General features: G+C 38.1%; 4 protein-coding genes across 15 annotated transcripts in view; 2 read left to right on the forward strand and 2 right to left on the reverse strand.

Annotated features, from left to right (window-relative positions):
- LOC105683887 (protein shank) overlaps window positions 1-4,902 on the forward strand; it is a 51,949-nt gene extending 47,047 nt beyond the window's left edge. For 9 of the 10 annotated variants that reach the window (XM_048658646.1, XM_048658647.1, XM_012396854.3 and 6 more), the window contains one exon: window positions 91-4,902. In XM_048658646.1, coding sequence (XP_048514603.1) covers window positions 91-1,163 — 1,073 coding nt within the window. In that variant the 3' untranslated portion in view covers window positions 1,164-4,902. The remainder of the gene's footprint in view (window positions 1-90) is intronic. The other variant, XM_012396853.3, reaches the window with a different exon arrangement.
- A 2,657-nt stretch (window positions 4,903-7,559) lies between these two features.
- On the reverse strand, window positions 7,560-15,082 carry LOC105685126 (chondroitin sulfate glucuronyltransferase). Of its 2 annotated transcripts, XM_048658672.1 has the most exons (7): window positions 14,084-15,082; window positions 13,700-14,007; window positions 13,028-13,621; window positions 12,689-12,964; window positions 12,403-12,589; window positions 12,245-12,330; window positions 7,560-7,907 (listed from the first exon to the last, which is right to left on the reverse strand). In XM_048658672.1, the coding sequence occupies exons 1-7, from the start codon at window positions 14,727-14,729 to the stop codon at window positions 7,812-7,814; spliced, it is 2,193 nt and encodes a 730-aa protein (XP_048514629.1). In that variant the 5' UTR covers window positions 14,730-15,082; the 3' UTR covers window positions 7,560-7,811. The 2 variants fall into 2 exon arrangements, with proteins under 2 accessions (XP_048514629.1, XP_012254397.2); XM_012398974.3 differs by lacking the exon at window positions 7,560-7,907 and having other exon boundaries at window positions 11,896-12,330; window positions 14,084-15,080.
- Window positions 7,951-10,928, forward strand: LOC105685127 (cyclin-L1). Of its 2 annotated transcripts, XM_012398976.3 has the most exons (5): window positions 8,651-8,792; window positions 9,063-9,241; window positions 9,552-9,736; window positions 9,813-10,397; window positions 10,475-10,928. In XM_012398976.3, exons 2-5 carry the CDS (start codon window positions 9,128-9,130, stop codon window positions 10,722-10,724), a joined length of 1,134 nt encoding a protein of 377 aa, XP_012254399.1. In that variant the 5' UTR covers window positions 8,651-8,792; window positions 9,063-9,127; the 3' UTR covers window positions 10,725-10,928. The 2 variants fall into 2 exon arrangements, with proteins under 2 accessions (XP_012254398.2, XP_012254399.1); XM_012398975.3 differs by lacking the exon at window positions 9,063-9,241 and having other exon boundaries at window positions 7,951-8,792.
- On the reverse strand, window positions 10,867-11,750 carry LOC105685128 (leucine-rich repeat-containing protein 51-like). The gene is made up of 2 exons (XM_012398977.3): window positions 11,541-11,750; window positions 10,867-11,431 (listed from the first exon to the last, which is right to left on the reverse strand). Exons 1-2 carry the CDS (start codon window positions 11,656-11,658, stop codon window positions 10,956-10,958), a joined length of 594 nt encoding a protein of 197 aa, XP_012254400.2. The 5' UTR covers window positions 11,659-11,750; the 3' UTR covers window positions 10,867-10,955.
- Window positions 15,083-15,204: the final 122 nt, after the last annotated feature.

Below are 15,204 nucleotides of genomic sequence, written 5' to 3' on the forward strand. Positions count from 1 at the left end.
GATACGACGTGTGTTTTTGTTCCTTTTCTCCCAAAGGTGGGACTCCACCGAGTCATGTTCCACATGAAACATGTTCTTGTGTATTTTCAGAACTGGCAGCAGCAACACCGGACTCGGTATACGGCGTGATGTCGAGCTTTCGACCATCGAACAGTGCCAAACTCTACGCGTCGCCGGAGGATGCTCAGACGGTTGGTTATCGCTCCCGTAGTTTGCCGGCACACTCGGCAAGGCCTCACGTTAGAAAATCGCACAGTTTAAGGACACCGAACAATTCCACGTTCAAGCCAACCGGGCAAAGTAACAGTCAATTGGCCAACAACCAATACGCTCAGCCTTTGAAGACTAACAGGAGTCACAGTAGCGTCGGTCTCAGAGACAGAAAGAAGAGAGGAGTGGCGTCGAGTTTATCAGCCACGAATTTGGCAGCTCCACCCATACCGGAACCAGATTACAGCCTCTCCGAATCCGAAAATGACGAGACCGACGGTGAGTCAGAAATTGCTAAGGAATTGGAGAGGGCGGCAGCTAGAGAGAAATTGGAATCCGCCAAAGAAACATCGGGAAATTCGAACACCTCGACCAGTTCCTCCGGGAGCAGTTCGATACCCCATTCGTTCAGCGTTGATGAAATTCAAAAGGTCAGGACGCAGCTTAGGTCGTCTAAGAGTTATCCTAATGACTTTTTATTGCAACAGACGCAACAGCTCATGGAAGACGGAGACAACAGTTCTAGCGGCGTGAGCTCCGATCAAGATGTACCGGTTGGACCACCGACTGGTTTCGACGACTCCCGAAACGAAAACAACGCTCACCCTGTGCCAACGGATAAGGAAACTAATACAAAAAGAATGAATTACAGCAGCGGAATGTTGACAAGACACGCTGTTAGCCTAGCCCAATTACCACCTCCCATTGAAGCCGATGCCGAAGAACAAAATAATGATTTGTTCGTTCCGCCTCCGCCGGAATTCACTGCGGGTACGTCGGCCGGTAACGGGGATGAATTGGTATTCGCACCACCGCCACAGTTTTGTGATAACAGACAGCAGAATCGAGTGAAAATTGTCGGAGCTATTCCTAAAGTTGGAAATAATAATAATAATAATAATAATAATAATAATCAAGTGAAACCGCCCAGTGGAAGATTACACAGCCAGTGAACAATTTAATTTATAGATGAATTACCGATTATTATTGATATAATTAATATTTATTATTATAATTGTCATTGAGATTGTCAAGTGCATACCGTAGATCCATTACGTATACCTAAAAACCACAAATAATTATTATAGATGAAGGAGATGTTCGGAGATGTGCTACCTACCGACTTTTTTTTTAAAGGTTTGGCGACAGGTAGCACCTACACCGATAATGTCAGGTCAATATTTATACATTAGTTTATCGTTTTACCAATAGCACCGACGTCTCATATCCCTCGTTGGGTATATTACAGTATGTATATGGAACTGAAATAGTCCGAATAGCGATGCCTCAGCAATTAACGGAGCAACAAACACATTTCACATAGTTTCTTGCCACGGGGTGTACCAAATATTCCAATATTTAAAGAAAAAAAAAAAGAAGAAAATGTCGCACCTGACAAACCTCGTTATTCAAAAAATATTCATCCGCTATCATTCTTATTTAATTAGAGAAAACAAAAGAAAGATTATTACAGTTTTTAAAAATCATCGAACCATCTGAGATTTTTTACGATAAACTTATTATAGTGTACAGTTGAAGGAAAAAAAAAAAAAAAAAAAAAAAACTACATTTTACAGGGGACAATTTATTAATTGACTGGATAAGAACAAAAAAAGGGAGCGACGGAGCGACATTATTGGCCTAGAAATGAGGGGAATATTGGCCTATTCAATTACAGCACATACCGTATACATACCATGCATATAGGTAATTAGATAGGTTGTACCGTATAAAAAATGTACACGACCTATAGTTTCTAAGTCACAAAGCGTAGAGTACGTTATACCTAATGATTTTCTTTACACGTTTCTATATTTAGCTACGAAATATTTAATACTTTTTCAACAATGACCATTAATTACCGTAGGTTCATGTAATGCTCGAAATGTTAAATAAGTAGATGGACAACGAACCCAATAACGTAATAAATTATGTAATAACTGTTACTATTTTACCCGTTGAATGCTGCTACTGTTGCTGCTATTGCCACTACTACTACTATTACTACTACTACTACTACTACTACTACTACTACTACTACTTCCACTACTACTGCTACTAATACTACTGATTTCGATATTAATATGGTAGATCAAGGCTTTCCATTGGTGCACATTGCATTCCAAATTTTGGGTAATCGATGTCCCGATATTGAGTTCTGTACAAAATTTTTAACCCAGCTATTTCTAATTAGATTATAATATATCGTTGACTGAGTAACGGATTTTTATTTTTAGCGTACCGCGACTATTGAAAGAGACAGTGGTGAGAAAGAGTTTCTTTTTTTTTCCAACATTATGAATCGAATCATTCCATGGTAAAGAGTTGAAATCACGCTGATTTGAGCGAGATTTCATCTTATACATGTTGATTGACAATGAGTAATTATTGTAATTATATTATTCATATTATTCATATACTCATATCCGTACCTATACCTATAGTTCATTCTATGACTATAGACACTGCTCAAGAGCCTAATAATTACGATAAAACTACACACAAAGTCATTAGAAGAGGGAAAAAAAGATAAGAAAAGAAAAGAAAAAAATACAACTACTTCCTAGTTATTAATAGTTAATATTGCAATCATTAAAACATTCACAATTTTAAACACATGCGCGTGTTCTGCATACCTATACTTACTTGTGATTCAATGCATGTGTATACGCGTGTATGATTACAGGTGTACGTCGCTTCTCTCTTTGAGAGATTTTCAAACTTTTTCCACCCCCGTCCATTGATACAATTTTTCTTCGAGTCCACTTATTTTCCAAATCGCCTGTGTATTATTATTTTTTATTTTTCGACTCTTCGTGACTTCAATACACGCGGGCATACATGCATTGAAAAAACCAGTGTGAAGAACATCTTTTCGATAAGAGAAAATCACGATTAGACGAAGTGAAGCGAATATCTCGTACATGAAACCATTCCATCTTATTTGTAAATTCGTGCTGTGGAACTGGTAATATTAAATATGAATACGATGTGCAGATGTGTAAAGTCTACGTGTAACACACGATGGTATAGGTAAAAGAGCAGAGACATACACTCTTTATATGTCGTCAAATCATATTTCACTATCTAGAAATAAATTTAAAGAAAGGAAAAAAAGAGAGAAAAATGAAAAAAAAATTATTAAAATAACGATATGTTAATAGTAATACGAAAAGCCATATTAATGAAAAGAGTATTGTAAGAAACATAATTAATATAAAAATAGAACGATTATTAGTTCAGAGTTTCCAGTCCTCTAATAAAAAATGAAAAATAGAAGGAGGAAGAAAAGAAAAATGGAAAAAGAGGAAAGAATGAAAGGAAATAAAAGATTCAGCAAACCTAAAATGGTAAACCAAAAAGTATATTTATCACAAGGACTACACTGGAATGCCAATAAATTCAACTTGTACGTATGTCGAATCGCTGTACACGTACAATATAATTATAAACTATAATATTTCAGTGGCACTTATCGCTATACATTGCACAGAAAATGTTTATTTTTTATCGTTTTTGTTTCTTTTCTTCAAATCATGCAGCAATATAATTTATCTATTTCAGTTTAACCAAAAGAGAAAACAATTAATAAATGGAAATATCGTCCATAAGGGATATTGTATAAGATATATGTATGTGGTTATAAAATTCCTGCCAAAATTACCGTTATGTTGAGAAAGAGAAAATCTACATTTATAGTTGGTTTTGTTCGAACTGGACGAATTTTAATTGTATTCGGTTAATGTGAGACGTTATATTTAAAAAATTTTAATTTCACGTCCAAATGCACTGTAGCAATTTTATCTAGCTCGAGAACCGTCATTATGTAAGAAGAATGCAGGCTTCCAGGAAAGATCTTTATATTCTCATGTTCCCCGTCCAAATCTCAATGCGCTATGAACCCCCCTTGTTATTATATTCTAAACTTGGAGTTAATTATCAGAATTCTATCTGTTGAGCAGCCTCAATGATCTTCAATAGTCTTTATCTATGCGACGCATATGTATAAAATTATATAGGCCAATTCGATGCATATTGAGATAGTGTTGCTGCAAGTATTGAATGTACAAAGAATATTTGTGAAAACTCCCTCGTCCTTTGATATCCTGATTTTGAAAAAGAAAAACAACTATCCAATACCTATCAAGATATAAATTATGCATACGTGATAACGTCAGATTAATTTATGAATATTCACGATTACAAAAACATTAATATAAAAAATGGGTCGCAACAATCTGCGCGACCACTGAGGAGTGTAAGAAATGGTGATTTCGAACGACTGAATATCCAAGCATTTATTTTGTTAAATATATCCCCTTCCATTCTACGTAACATATATTATAAATATTAGCAAATTGCCATCCAATATATTGTATATCTCTTGTTCTCTTATCATCGTCATCATCATAAGTATTATAACTATATTATTTTTATTGAATAATTATTGTCAATTTTATTATTATATCACTACTATTATCATTATTAGTAATTTTACAAAAATTATGCTCATTATTATTATCATCATGAATGTTGTTATTTTTATTTAGTTATTTTTATTTTTAGTATGGTACAATTATACTATGACTGTACTATTAGCTTATTTTGTATGATAGTTACAACACTACAGTGTGAGTTGCAAAATATGTGCAATTTTTCGACGATGAATAATAACCAATGATGTTCAATTAATTATGCCTTACAGATCAATTTTTCATCACCCAATTACTAATTGGAAATTTACCATGTCAGAATCTATTGGGAAACCAATCGAAAGAAATCAATTAAAAAATTGAATAAGGCTCAGGAAAAATGGGGGAAAAAATAAAGAATGATGACAAGGCAGTGATTCTTTATATTTCAATCTAGGAAGGGAGGATGTGATTACAAAATCGAACAAGGACTGCAAACTATAAAGATGTTGCGATTCCTTTGCTTTTTGAAGTGGAAGATTCGCCATGCATGACAAAATTCGATTGTTAAATCAATTAGGTCAGCATATTTAGATTCTCTACGACCTTTTGGAAAATGTTTCGAAATTCAAGAAGGAGAGTAGAGTACTCAGCACTTTGTCCATGTTGCTTATTGCCACGTGTTAGGGATTATGAATTGGAGAAATTTCATCGTACGTTAGAAATTGCAGGTGACGACCCTGAGTGAGAATAAATTTCATTGAAATTCATAAATTTCGAAACAAAGAATTATTATTTCACACCATGGCATAGATATAGTTAAACTATCAGATTATTTAGCATTGGTACGAATCTTCAGATCTAAAACTTTTCAACTCTACCCACATTAACCACTAGTGGTTGATAATTACTAAAACAGTTTACCGTAGCAATGCAAAAAGGTATGGTGCTCTTGCATTTGTCACACATGACTTTCGTCTCAGGTAATTTATTTTTGCAATAAGGACAAGGTGTCAATGGCTCGTTCTCAGCTTCAGGATCCTTTGTCTTTGGAGCCTTCCTCACAATCGCTTCAATTTTCTTGCTACAGTTGGCATGGATTTGCGTTTGGTATTCAGGCCGCATAAAGTCGAACGCTGCATGCTTCAGTCCGGCTCTATGGCATTCTATTACCGTCGATGTTGAAATTGGAACGATATCTGAAATGGAATTAGGCCATTTGAGAGAATGGAATTTGTTCGGTGGCAATTATGCTCCGTTTGTTCGAATTGAATTCTTCACCATCATGAAGAAGAACATCCTTCCTGACACTTGGATAACCTTGTCAGGTCTTCCGGTGTTGTCGACGTTGTCTCTTGTCCTCTACCTCTGTAGCCTCCAGGCGTCGATCGGCGTCCTAAAGCAAAGCCAACCAAGCAAATTGAAGCACCTTGTAACAAGTGGTCAAAGCATATCGACGATGGACTAACTTTACCTACGATAATTCCTCCTAGGAAAAATGAATCAGCAGAACCGGTCATGCTATGATCGAAACAACTACATCACCGCAGCGTATTATTGTTCAAATTATGTTCAGAAGGACCCAGGGATCTCGTCTTTCCAATGAGTGACAAAGTCAGTTTGTATCAAGTTTGAATGGCATAGTTGATTCACCCCATGTTCACCGTGTGTTGTCGTAATTCATTTCTTGGCAAACACCTGAAGAAATATAATTGAAAAAATTATTTTTAATCAATAACAGGATCCCATCTATGTCCTGCTAGCGCCCAATAATATGCAGGCAATGTCACTTTATCTTAAATTCATGTTGAGGTTTTTCCCAGTCTTTAATCGGTTTTTTCTCCATTTTTGAATTATTTATTCAATGAGCACATCTCCACGAGTCCTTCGATGCGCCTCATGATTTTATATCCTCCTGGATTAATTCCTGATCGTTTTCTAATTTTTTTCTATTTTTTTCTGATTTTTTCCGATTTTTTCCCAATTTTTGAAAATATTTTTGACTTGTGCCGCCCCTGGATGAGTGCGGGGCCCCGAAAATTAATTGTCCGCCCCTATTTCGTCGGGTGATGACGTCACGCGGCATGTCACGTGGTCAGGTCACGTGACCGCACTCGCCGATACAGCTAGCGCCATGTGGCGGAATTTTCGTGAACTAAAATCCCAAGTTTCTTGCCCCTTGACGTCAGGCAATGTGATGCGTGAAAGAGAGGTAAAACGGTCAATACTTTTACGGTTTCCCTCGAGCGCTCGGAGCCGAAGGGGTCAATACTTTTCCGGTTTTCCTCGGACGCTCGGAGGCGGTCGTCGTTCTTCGGCGGTTTTCCTCGGACGCTCGGAGGCGGTCGTCGTTCTTCGGCGGTTTTCCTACCGCTCGGAGGCGGTCGTCGTTCTTCGGCGGTTTTCCTACCGCTCGGAGGCGGTCGTCGTTCTTCGGCGGTTTTCCTACCGCTCGGAGGCGGTCGTCGTTCTTCGGCGGTTTTCCTCGGACGCTCGGAGGCGGTCGTCGTTCTTCGGCGGTTTTCCTCGGACGGAGCGGGCAATACTTTTTCGGCTTCCCGCGAGCTCCAGAGGGAGTCAATACTTTTGCCGGATTTTAGTTCACGAAAATTCCGCCACATGGCGCTAGCTGTATCGGCGAGTGCGGTCACGTGACCTGACCACGTGACGTCATCACGTGACCAAATAGGGGCGGACAATTAATTTACCGCGCCCGCACCCATCCAGGGGCGGCACAAATGAAAAATATTTTTAAAAACTGGGAAAAAATTGTTAAAATTCGGAAAAAATTAGAAAACAATTAGAAAACAATTAGGAATACACCTGGGATGGTTTGACTCTGATTAATTAACCGGAGATGAAGGAAAAAATCTGGATAATTCTGGAAAAATGGGGAAAAGTAGGGAAAAACGAGAAAATGAAGAAGACTCACAAAAATTGAACTGTGTAGTATTCTTCTGTATTTTTTCAGCATCAAAACATCATTCTGACACTCTGAAATTGAATGACAACCGAAAGTAATCGAGATAATCAAATTTATTAGCTATTCCAAGTACTGAACTAGCGGCAACTTGATTAATTTGACAAATCACTTAATTCAATCGACAAATTCAGCTATACCTAACGTCAAACGTGCTCGCCTAATTTTTTACAATATGTTATAGGTAAACTGATCTTTGCATTTCAACTTTAATTGTCAAGGTATCCTCCTCGGAGATACTCATCATGAGAATTGAGCAAAGTTTTCTGAGAGTCACCAAGTATAAAGGACCACAGACATATGACCTGCAAAAGAAAATTAGAAAATTACGTACAAGATTAGGGGTAGCTGGATTGTCAGCAGATTCATATTGGAAAACAGTCGCTTAAATAATGACACCTACACCTACGTTTGTTGAGTTTAGAATCTGAATCTACTGACAAATTAATTCATCAATCAGACTGTTCAATCTATCACTAATTATGGGAATTTGTGATCATATGACGTAACACTGTGTCATTGGGGATGGCGCTATCTCAACAGCGCTGTTTTTTGGAATTCAAATGAACTAAAATCACAAAAATCGCCAACAATGACGCTTGGTGAGCCGCCATTTTGTCGTGCATTACAGTCCATTAGCCCATGCCATCGTATTGAATAGTACACAAAATTTTTGTTAATAATTTAGAGTTTGTACCAAGTGAATTAAAAACGAGTTGGAAGATCATTACGCATTTATATAACGAACTGTTAACTTTTGTTGTTCAAAAGTCAGTCTTTAAGTTAGCTCATATTAACGGATTGCCAAATCGTTTCGGATACGTCGTTGATAGACACGTTTCGCTATCTCTTCTTCCCTGTCGTACAAAGTAAGAGTGACAAATATCGAATTATTAATGATGGGGACACAAAAAGAAAAAGATAAAGACAAGGACAAGGAAAAAGAAAAAGAAAAAGAAAAAGAAAAGGAAAATTCTACGGTGACGGCTACGGGAAAACAAGCTACCCCCGCAAATTTGAAATCTTATGGAAAAATAGTGCTCACTCTTCAAAATTGCCTTTTACCTGAAGAGAAACTTAACTCAACTCCATCGAATTCCGATGGATTGGATACAGAAACAGAAATCGATCTACGTATCCTGGGATGTGAGCTGATACAAACTGCTGGAATTCTATTAAAATTGCCCCAGGTGCGTATCTTTCAATCAAATCCCTAGCACTTGAATCTTTTTGGATATAATCATCGCACCAAAAAATAACAATAAGTCATAGCCGGAGGTACGTCGGCTTATGTTTGATACAAAATCTGGAATTTACTACTAATTTTTTGCTTGCGCACGGTATATTTTACCGTTTCTTCCTAGCTACATCAAGTCTTCTCTGTAGACTTATTTGTAAATTGAGATCTTTGCAAGTCATTGGCGCAATAGTTACGGTAACAATCTTATGTTATTTTACAGGCGTCATTCGTTGACGAAAGGATCATTGTCTGAGGAATGATCCACGGACGACGCCAAAATCATCAATGAAGCAACCGATCTTGGATACTGACTTGGTTCAAAAAGCATCGAGCCGGCGATACCTAATTGACCATCGGTTGAATCCCTTGATAAAAAAAACATTCTCTCGACGCTATAGTGTACTATCAATATTGTCCTACGTAGAAGCCTGTGTTCAATGCCAACCTATTGCTATGTCTGTTGTAAAAAAAAAATTCAATTCGAAAAACACAGGATTATTTTAGTATTCAATCGAGAGTCAAGCTAGGTATTCTTCTCAAAATTCACTATTCATTGGGTAGAATGAGACATTTATCGTCATGCACAGGCTTCTATGCGCACTAATTAACTCTCCAGGCAGTGATCCTCTAACGAATGACGTCGAAGTTTGGAAAGCATATCGTTTACTTGGTGCAGTTTTATAACTATGTTTTTCACATTTTCTTTCAGGTTGCAATGGCCACGGGGCAAGTGATATTCCAGCGATTCTATTACAGTAAATCTCTCGTGAGGCATAACATGGAAACAACGGCTATGGGATGTGTCTGTCTTGCCAGCAAAATCGAAGAAGCTCCTAGGCGTATTAGGGATGTCATTAATGTTTTCAATCACATCAAACAGGTTTCTGGGCAAAAGTGAGTTTCTGACAATCGAAAATTCGATTTTAGTTGCACAATAAGTCAAAATTATTCATCCACGTTTCTTTTTCAGAACAATTCAGCCTGTGATACTCGACCAGAATTATGTGACATTGAAGAACCAGGTGATCAAGGCAGAAAGACGTGTGCTGAAGGAACTTGGATTTTGTGTGCACGTCAAACACCCGCACAAGATAATTGTAATGTATCTTCAAGTGTTGGGTTACGAAAAAAATCGAGCACTAATGCAGCAGTGCTGGAATTACATGAATGATTCCTTACGCTCTGACGTTTTCTTGAGGCACCAACCAGAAACCGTGGCTTGCGCTTGCGTCTACCTCGGTGCTAGGCAGCTTCAATTACCTCTGCCTTCGTCGCCTGCCTGGTTTCGATTATTCAAAGTTAGCGAATCTTCGATCAGGGACGTTTGCAGGAGAGTTTTACGCCTCTACGCTAGACCAAGTGTCAGCGCAGAGCAACTAGAGAAACGAGTCGATGAGCTTAGAAGACGATACGAAGAAGCGAGGGTCAAAGCCAGAGGTGGAGAAGCTGACGGTCACACTCCCAGCCCACCCCTACCAAAGCACCACAACGCTTGGGGTGGATTCATTAGTCGCAGTGGGACACATGCCCCACCAGAAAGAGCAAAATCGCCTAGGTAAGAATATTTCGAACAGACCTTCCTTTTTTTTCTATTTCCACGCATCATTTTTCACCATTTTACCCTCCCCGTAGACGGTCTAGATCAACCAGCCTCTCGCCATCCAGGACTGACGGTGCGAAACATGTGAAACGAAAGAAGCATTCTAGCAGAAGTAGATCGCGGAGTCCCAGCCGCAGCAGATCGCGTAAGCCGAAAAAGACCCAGCGTCGACGATCTGGAAGTCACAAATCGTCGAGGAGCTATTACAGGTCACGAAGTCGATCGAGGGATAGAGATCCAGATAAAACTGGAAAACACCGTAACAAGCACAGACGCCACTGATCTGGGAATTAATTATCATTATTATTTTCTTCATTTTGTTATTTGAAATCGAAGGGTTCGTCCCGCCTCCGATACTCAACGATAACGATGGATTGTTTACCCAGGCAATCGGTCATATTACGTAATCGTCAAACGCAGTTCATTGACAAATAATAAATGTATTTTATTAAACAACCATAAAATAAAAGTTATATTTCAAACGAATCGTGCACCCGAGTTCACGATCTATATTCACGCGTTAATCATTTTAAAAAAACCAGCCGGCGGAGCCTTTTTCCTCTCCGCGGCTACAACCGGGGCAAAATCTAGATTTATTAGCTGAGGTAAAGCACACAAGACAAACGATCTGTAAGAAGGTATCGATTCTATCGGGTTCCCATGTATAGTCAGATTTCTGAGTTTGCAAAGTCTTCTCAATTTAAGAAGGCTGTTCAAATTAGATATGGAGTTTCCGTGTATATAGAGGATCTTGAGATTGGGGAATTTTGTAATCTCGTCGTCAATCTCCACTATATTGTTGAACGAGAGGTCCAGCCAAGCTAGGCTGTTCGGTTCCTCCAATAATTTGTTGACCAAATTTTCTAGCCCGTTCATCGATGTCAGTGAATTATTACAGAGCCAAAGAGAACTCGTGAGAAAACGCTGGTTCAAAGAGTGAGCAGGTATCTTACCGATGCGAACAGATCGTGCCCGTTGTGAGCTAAGATCTGGAAAATATCTACAGCTACGTTCAAAAGTTCAACGGCTCCCATTTTATGGTCGGATAAAAAAAATCTGGTACGTCTAACGAATTACATTATCTAGTATTGATAGTACCAGCCATATTTGTCGCTTTTTTAAAAGACAAATCCATCGGAGGACCAACTTGCATTTCTTCACGTTCGTCTCGACGATAGGCGGACCGTCCATGTCCGGCACGATTTACGGTTGCCATTTATTTGGAGGAGCAATTTCGAATCAAAAACTAAGAGATAAAATTAGCCCCAGAGTTCAACGAATCTTGCCCAGGCATACTGGCGATTAAACTTAATTCAACATTGAATTAAGTGAAATGTTCTCCTGGATCTAACAACAGGTTGTACTCTTGATGCTGCATTTTTTTACCCCAAATAACAAACGGGCATTGCTTTCTAACTTCAAGACCCCATTGCAACAATAAAAAGTATCACAATTGTTTTTAATAAATTTTACTTATATTTATGATTATAAAGTTTTAATATATTATATGACGTTATATTACTATGATGAAATACTTTTATTTCTCACTATATAAAAAGGCAGCTCGGGTTCATTTTATATTTTCTAAGTTAATGGTTACTTCGATACTGTAAAATTAATTTAGCAAGCTGACCGCGATTTCCTAAGTTCAAACTACGAGCTTTCAAACAATTCATGTAAGTTGTATCGCTCTTTGTTCCCCCACAGTTTATTTCTTTGTGACGTATCTTTAGATAAGGTTCGAGGGCACGAAAAGGGTGGAGATCTCCATACAAAACGAACAATTCAAATATGGAATTTACCTTATTCTGTTGGGACAGCTTCAGGATTGTAGCTATATCTCGATCTGCTCTGACGACCGGAATTTTATTCTCAGTAATTTTTCGAGCTGAAAAATGGAAATTTTAAACAAAATTCTACTTGACGTGGTATGAAAAATTAAACTACATCGATTACATACTTGTGGTGTAATCTTTGGCATAGAAGGCGATGTGGTTGAAATTGTACTCGTCGTATCTTCCATAGTTTCTATTTATGTCCAATTCATTATCTCTTGGCTTTGCCAAGGTGTACACGATGTCCGGGTGATACTCGGAAAAAGGAATTGCGCTGAATATTTGCCACTGACTAATAGTATTCATGCGTACCTGCGATAGAATTGAAAAAAAAAAAAGAAATCGTCGTCAATTATGGGTGAAATTATTTTTTATGACTAGCGCCAATATACAACCTATGAAAATTCTCACCCTGTTTAAATAATCAATCTTCAAATCCATTCCAGTTTCAATGAAGAGAATCAAACTCTCTGGTGAGAATTTTTTCACCGCTAAATCTGCTACAGCAATCTTCAGCATTGGCTCTAATTCAATGGAGTTGACACTTGTTGGCAGTCTGATAGAGAGCCAGGCAACCTTTGATTGGTCCTTTTTATATTTTTCGGTAAGCAAAAGCGCATATTGTTTTATATCGTAGAATACATCTTCTTTTCCCTTCGATGGACTGTTTAGGTCGTAAAGAAGTATCTGCAATCATTACCGTTTGATATCAAGGTTGAAATTTTATAAAAGATTACCAGGGATACGTACCACCATTAAAAATGTCTTGTCTCTTTTTTCCATACAAGTTCGGGCGTAATTTGTCATGAATTTTAGGGCTTCTTGCATCAGATTTGTGTTCACAGTTAGAATCAAATTAATTCTGGCATTTTCAGTCACGTAAGGTACCGGTAAAATCTCAACTTTGCCCAACGGCTTGCACACCTCAACCCGTTTTACTAATTCCTCCTTTGTTTCGGTATTCAAAAATACCATGTCTAATATGTAATCCATACCCCTCGATGCATCGTATTTTTTGTACCCGTTCAATAATTTGATGTACTTAAATTTTTCTTTGTTATAAGTTTCCTCAATTCTGTTGACAGCAGCTCTTATTACATAATTTATGTCAATTTTGGTGCTCCCTTCAAATTCCTGCATATTTTTCAGGCTCTGATCCAGTGACGCGTGTGTTTCATTGAAATACGTCCATCTAAGAACGTCGAAACGCCCAGAAGCCTTGTTACCTGGTTGATTTCCAATGGGCCATGTTACTCTGTGATCTTTTTCTGGTCCTAACTTTGCGGTTGCTAATATCTCCCTCCGTACCTTTGATATTTCATTTATCACATCTGCTAATGCAAGCTGAAATTGATTTTTTCATCAATGTATAGCACATCCTCCATAGTCACGAGAAAACTGTATTTCAAATCACCGTCTCACCCTAGCAACGTAGGCATTGATTTTGTAAATAGTAGTGTGATCGTAAACAGGGTAAACGCTGGCAGCTGCCTGTGAGTAATTTCTTGCAATTGAATCATAAAAATTTTTTTCCAGATTGAACGTGTCATTCAATATGGTGGACTTGATCGTTTGTCCCTGTATCATGTTGCTGCAAGGTAGCGAAGTCGAATGCACAATACATCGTCCAAAGTTTACATCGTCGGATTCTGAATAGGTGTTTCTAACACACCAATCCAAATTTCTCTTCATCTTCTGTACCACCGAATTACTCAACAGTATTCCAGAGTCTGGAATCAAATAATGAATCTCAATAAAAAATCCGGGAGGTGTGAGACGTCATGTATTGAAAAAAAGAACACATACCTAGAGAGCAATAAGACTCAATCTCGCCAGCAACACCTAGGTGAACATTTTGGCTTATACTAATATTGTTGACAAGTTTCAATAGCTTCCTAATGTCGACATAAGTCATATCTTTTATGAGAAAATAATAGTCGTATTCCTCGAGGTAATTGTCTGTGATGTACTTTAGCACATGAAATGGTTTCAGAATACTTCTGGTATCGGTGAACCCCACGATACCTGGTAGCGATACATTAGGCTTGGTTCCCTCAGGTATTGAAATAAAATATCTGATTTTATCGACAAGGTGGGCTATGGTTTTGTTCTGAGCTATCCCCCGACTATGAAGGTATTCACGGCTGGTCAGAACACCGACGAATAACTTATCCCTGATACCAAGTTCTGTGGAATAGTATCTCGGACGCATGAAATCCTTAGGTGTTTTCTTAGCACGTAAAGGCTTTCCTTCAAGATTTATTTTTGGTTCATAAGCGTCATCAAACTTTGGGATATCCGAAGGAAATGGTAGTTCATCGTTGGCCTCTATACACTCTGATACATTCATTGATGTGAAGAACGAGCTTATGCAAAGACCGAAGCAAACACCAATTATCAGATAAACATTGCTCCGACAATATGAAAGAGATACCTTAGTTATTGTGTTCATTATTGGGGATTTAAATTAGATTTAATACTTCCGGGGTTAATTGAGAAATAATTGAAATAATCATAACATGTCTAATATACTGAAAAAGGCACTGATCTGGAAAATTTGCATAGCAAGATCGAGGCTAATTATGAAGTTGAGGTCGGGTCAGGTTGGTAATTTGTTTTATTATTCGTCGAGTAGGGTGCGGGAGATTCGAACGAACCATAAATAGCGGGTGACAGGTGTTTAATGTCGCGCGTTTTTGTAACAGACGTTGATTTCTTTCTTTTTTACTGTAATAATTATTCACCGCGTTTAACCAATCATCAACACTTTCTGACACTTTTGTGCGTCTATCAAATCGGGGACCATTTTAAAAACGTTCATGACGTACTGGAGAGAAACCATGGCCGAATGTTTTCAGCAAGGTCAATCGCATGATTGTTTATCCGCCATTTTGTATTACTGTTCTGGGTCCAGTTTTCTGTAAAAT

This window comes from Athalia rosae, chromosome 7, assembly GCF_917208135.1.
Source record: "Athalia rosae chromosome 7, iyAthRosa1.1, whole genome shotgun sequence".
NCBI lineage: Eukaryota > Metazoa > Arthropoda > Insecta > Hymenoptera > Athaliidae > Athalia > Athalia rosae.

Coding starts and splice junctions, on each gene's coding strand:
- LOC105685127 (XM_012398975.3), top strand. CDS start 8,499: ATGATGGGGACACAAAAAGAAAAAGATAAAGACAAGGACAAGGAAAAA. Junction 8,793..9,551: donor TTCTATTAAAATTGCCCCAG/GTGCGTATCTTT, acceptor ATTTTCTTTCAG/GTTGCAATGGCCACGGGGCA. Junction 9,737..9,812: donor AAACAGGTTTCTGGGCAAAA/GTGAGTTTCTGA, acceptor TTTCTTTTTCAG/AACAATTCAGCCTGTGATAC.
- LOC105685128 (XM_012398977.3), bottom strand. CDS start 11,658: ATGGCAACCGTAAATCGTGCCGGACATGGACGGTCCGCCTATCGTCGA. Junction 11,432..11,540: donor AAAAGCGACAAATATGGCTG/GTACTATCAATA, acceptor GATATTTTCCAG/ATCTTAGCTCACAACGGGCA.
- LOC105685126 (XM_012398974.3), bottom strand. CDS start 14,729: ATGAACACAATAACTAAGGTATCTCTTTCATATTGTCGGAGCAATGTT. Junction 12,965..13,027: donor ACAAGACATTTTTAATGGTG/GTACGTATCCCT, acceptor TAATGATTGCAG/ATACTTCTTTACGACCTAAA. Junction 12,590..12,688: donor AGATTGATTATTTAAACAGG/GTGAGAATTTTC, acceptor ATTCTATCGCAG/GTACGCATGAATACTATTAG.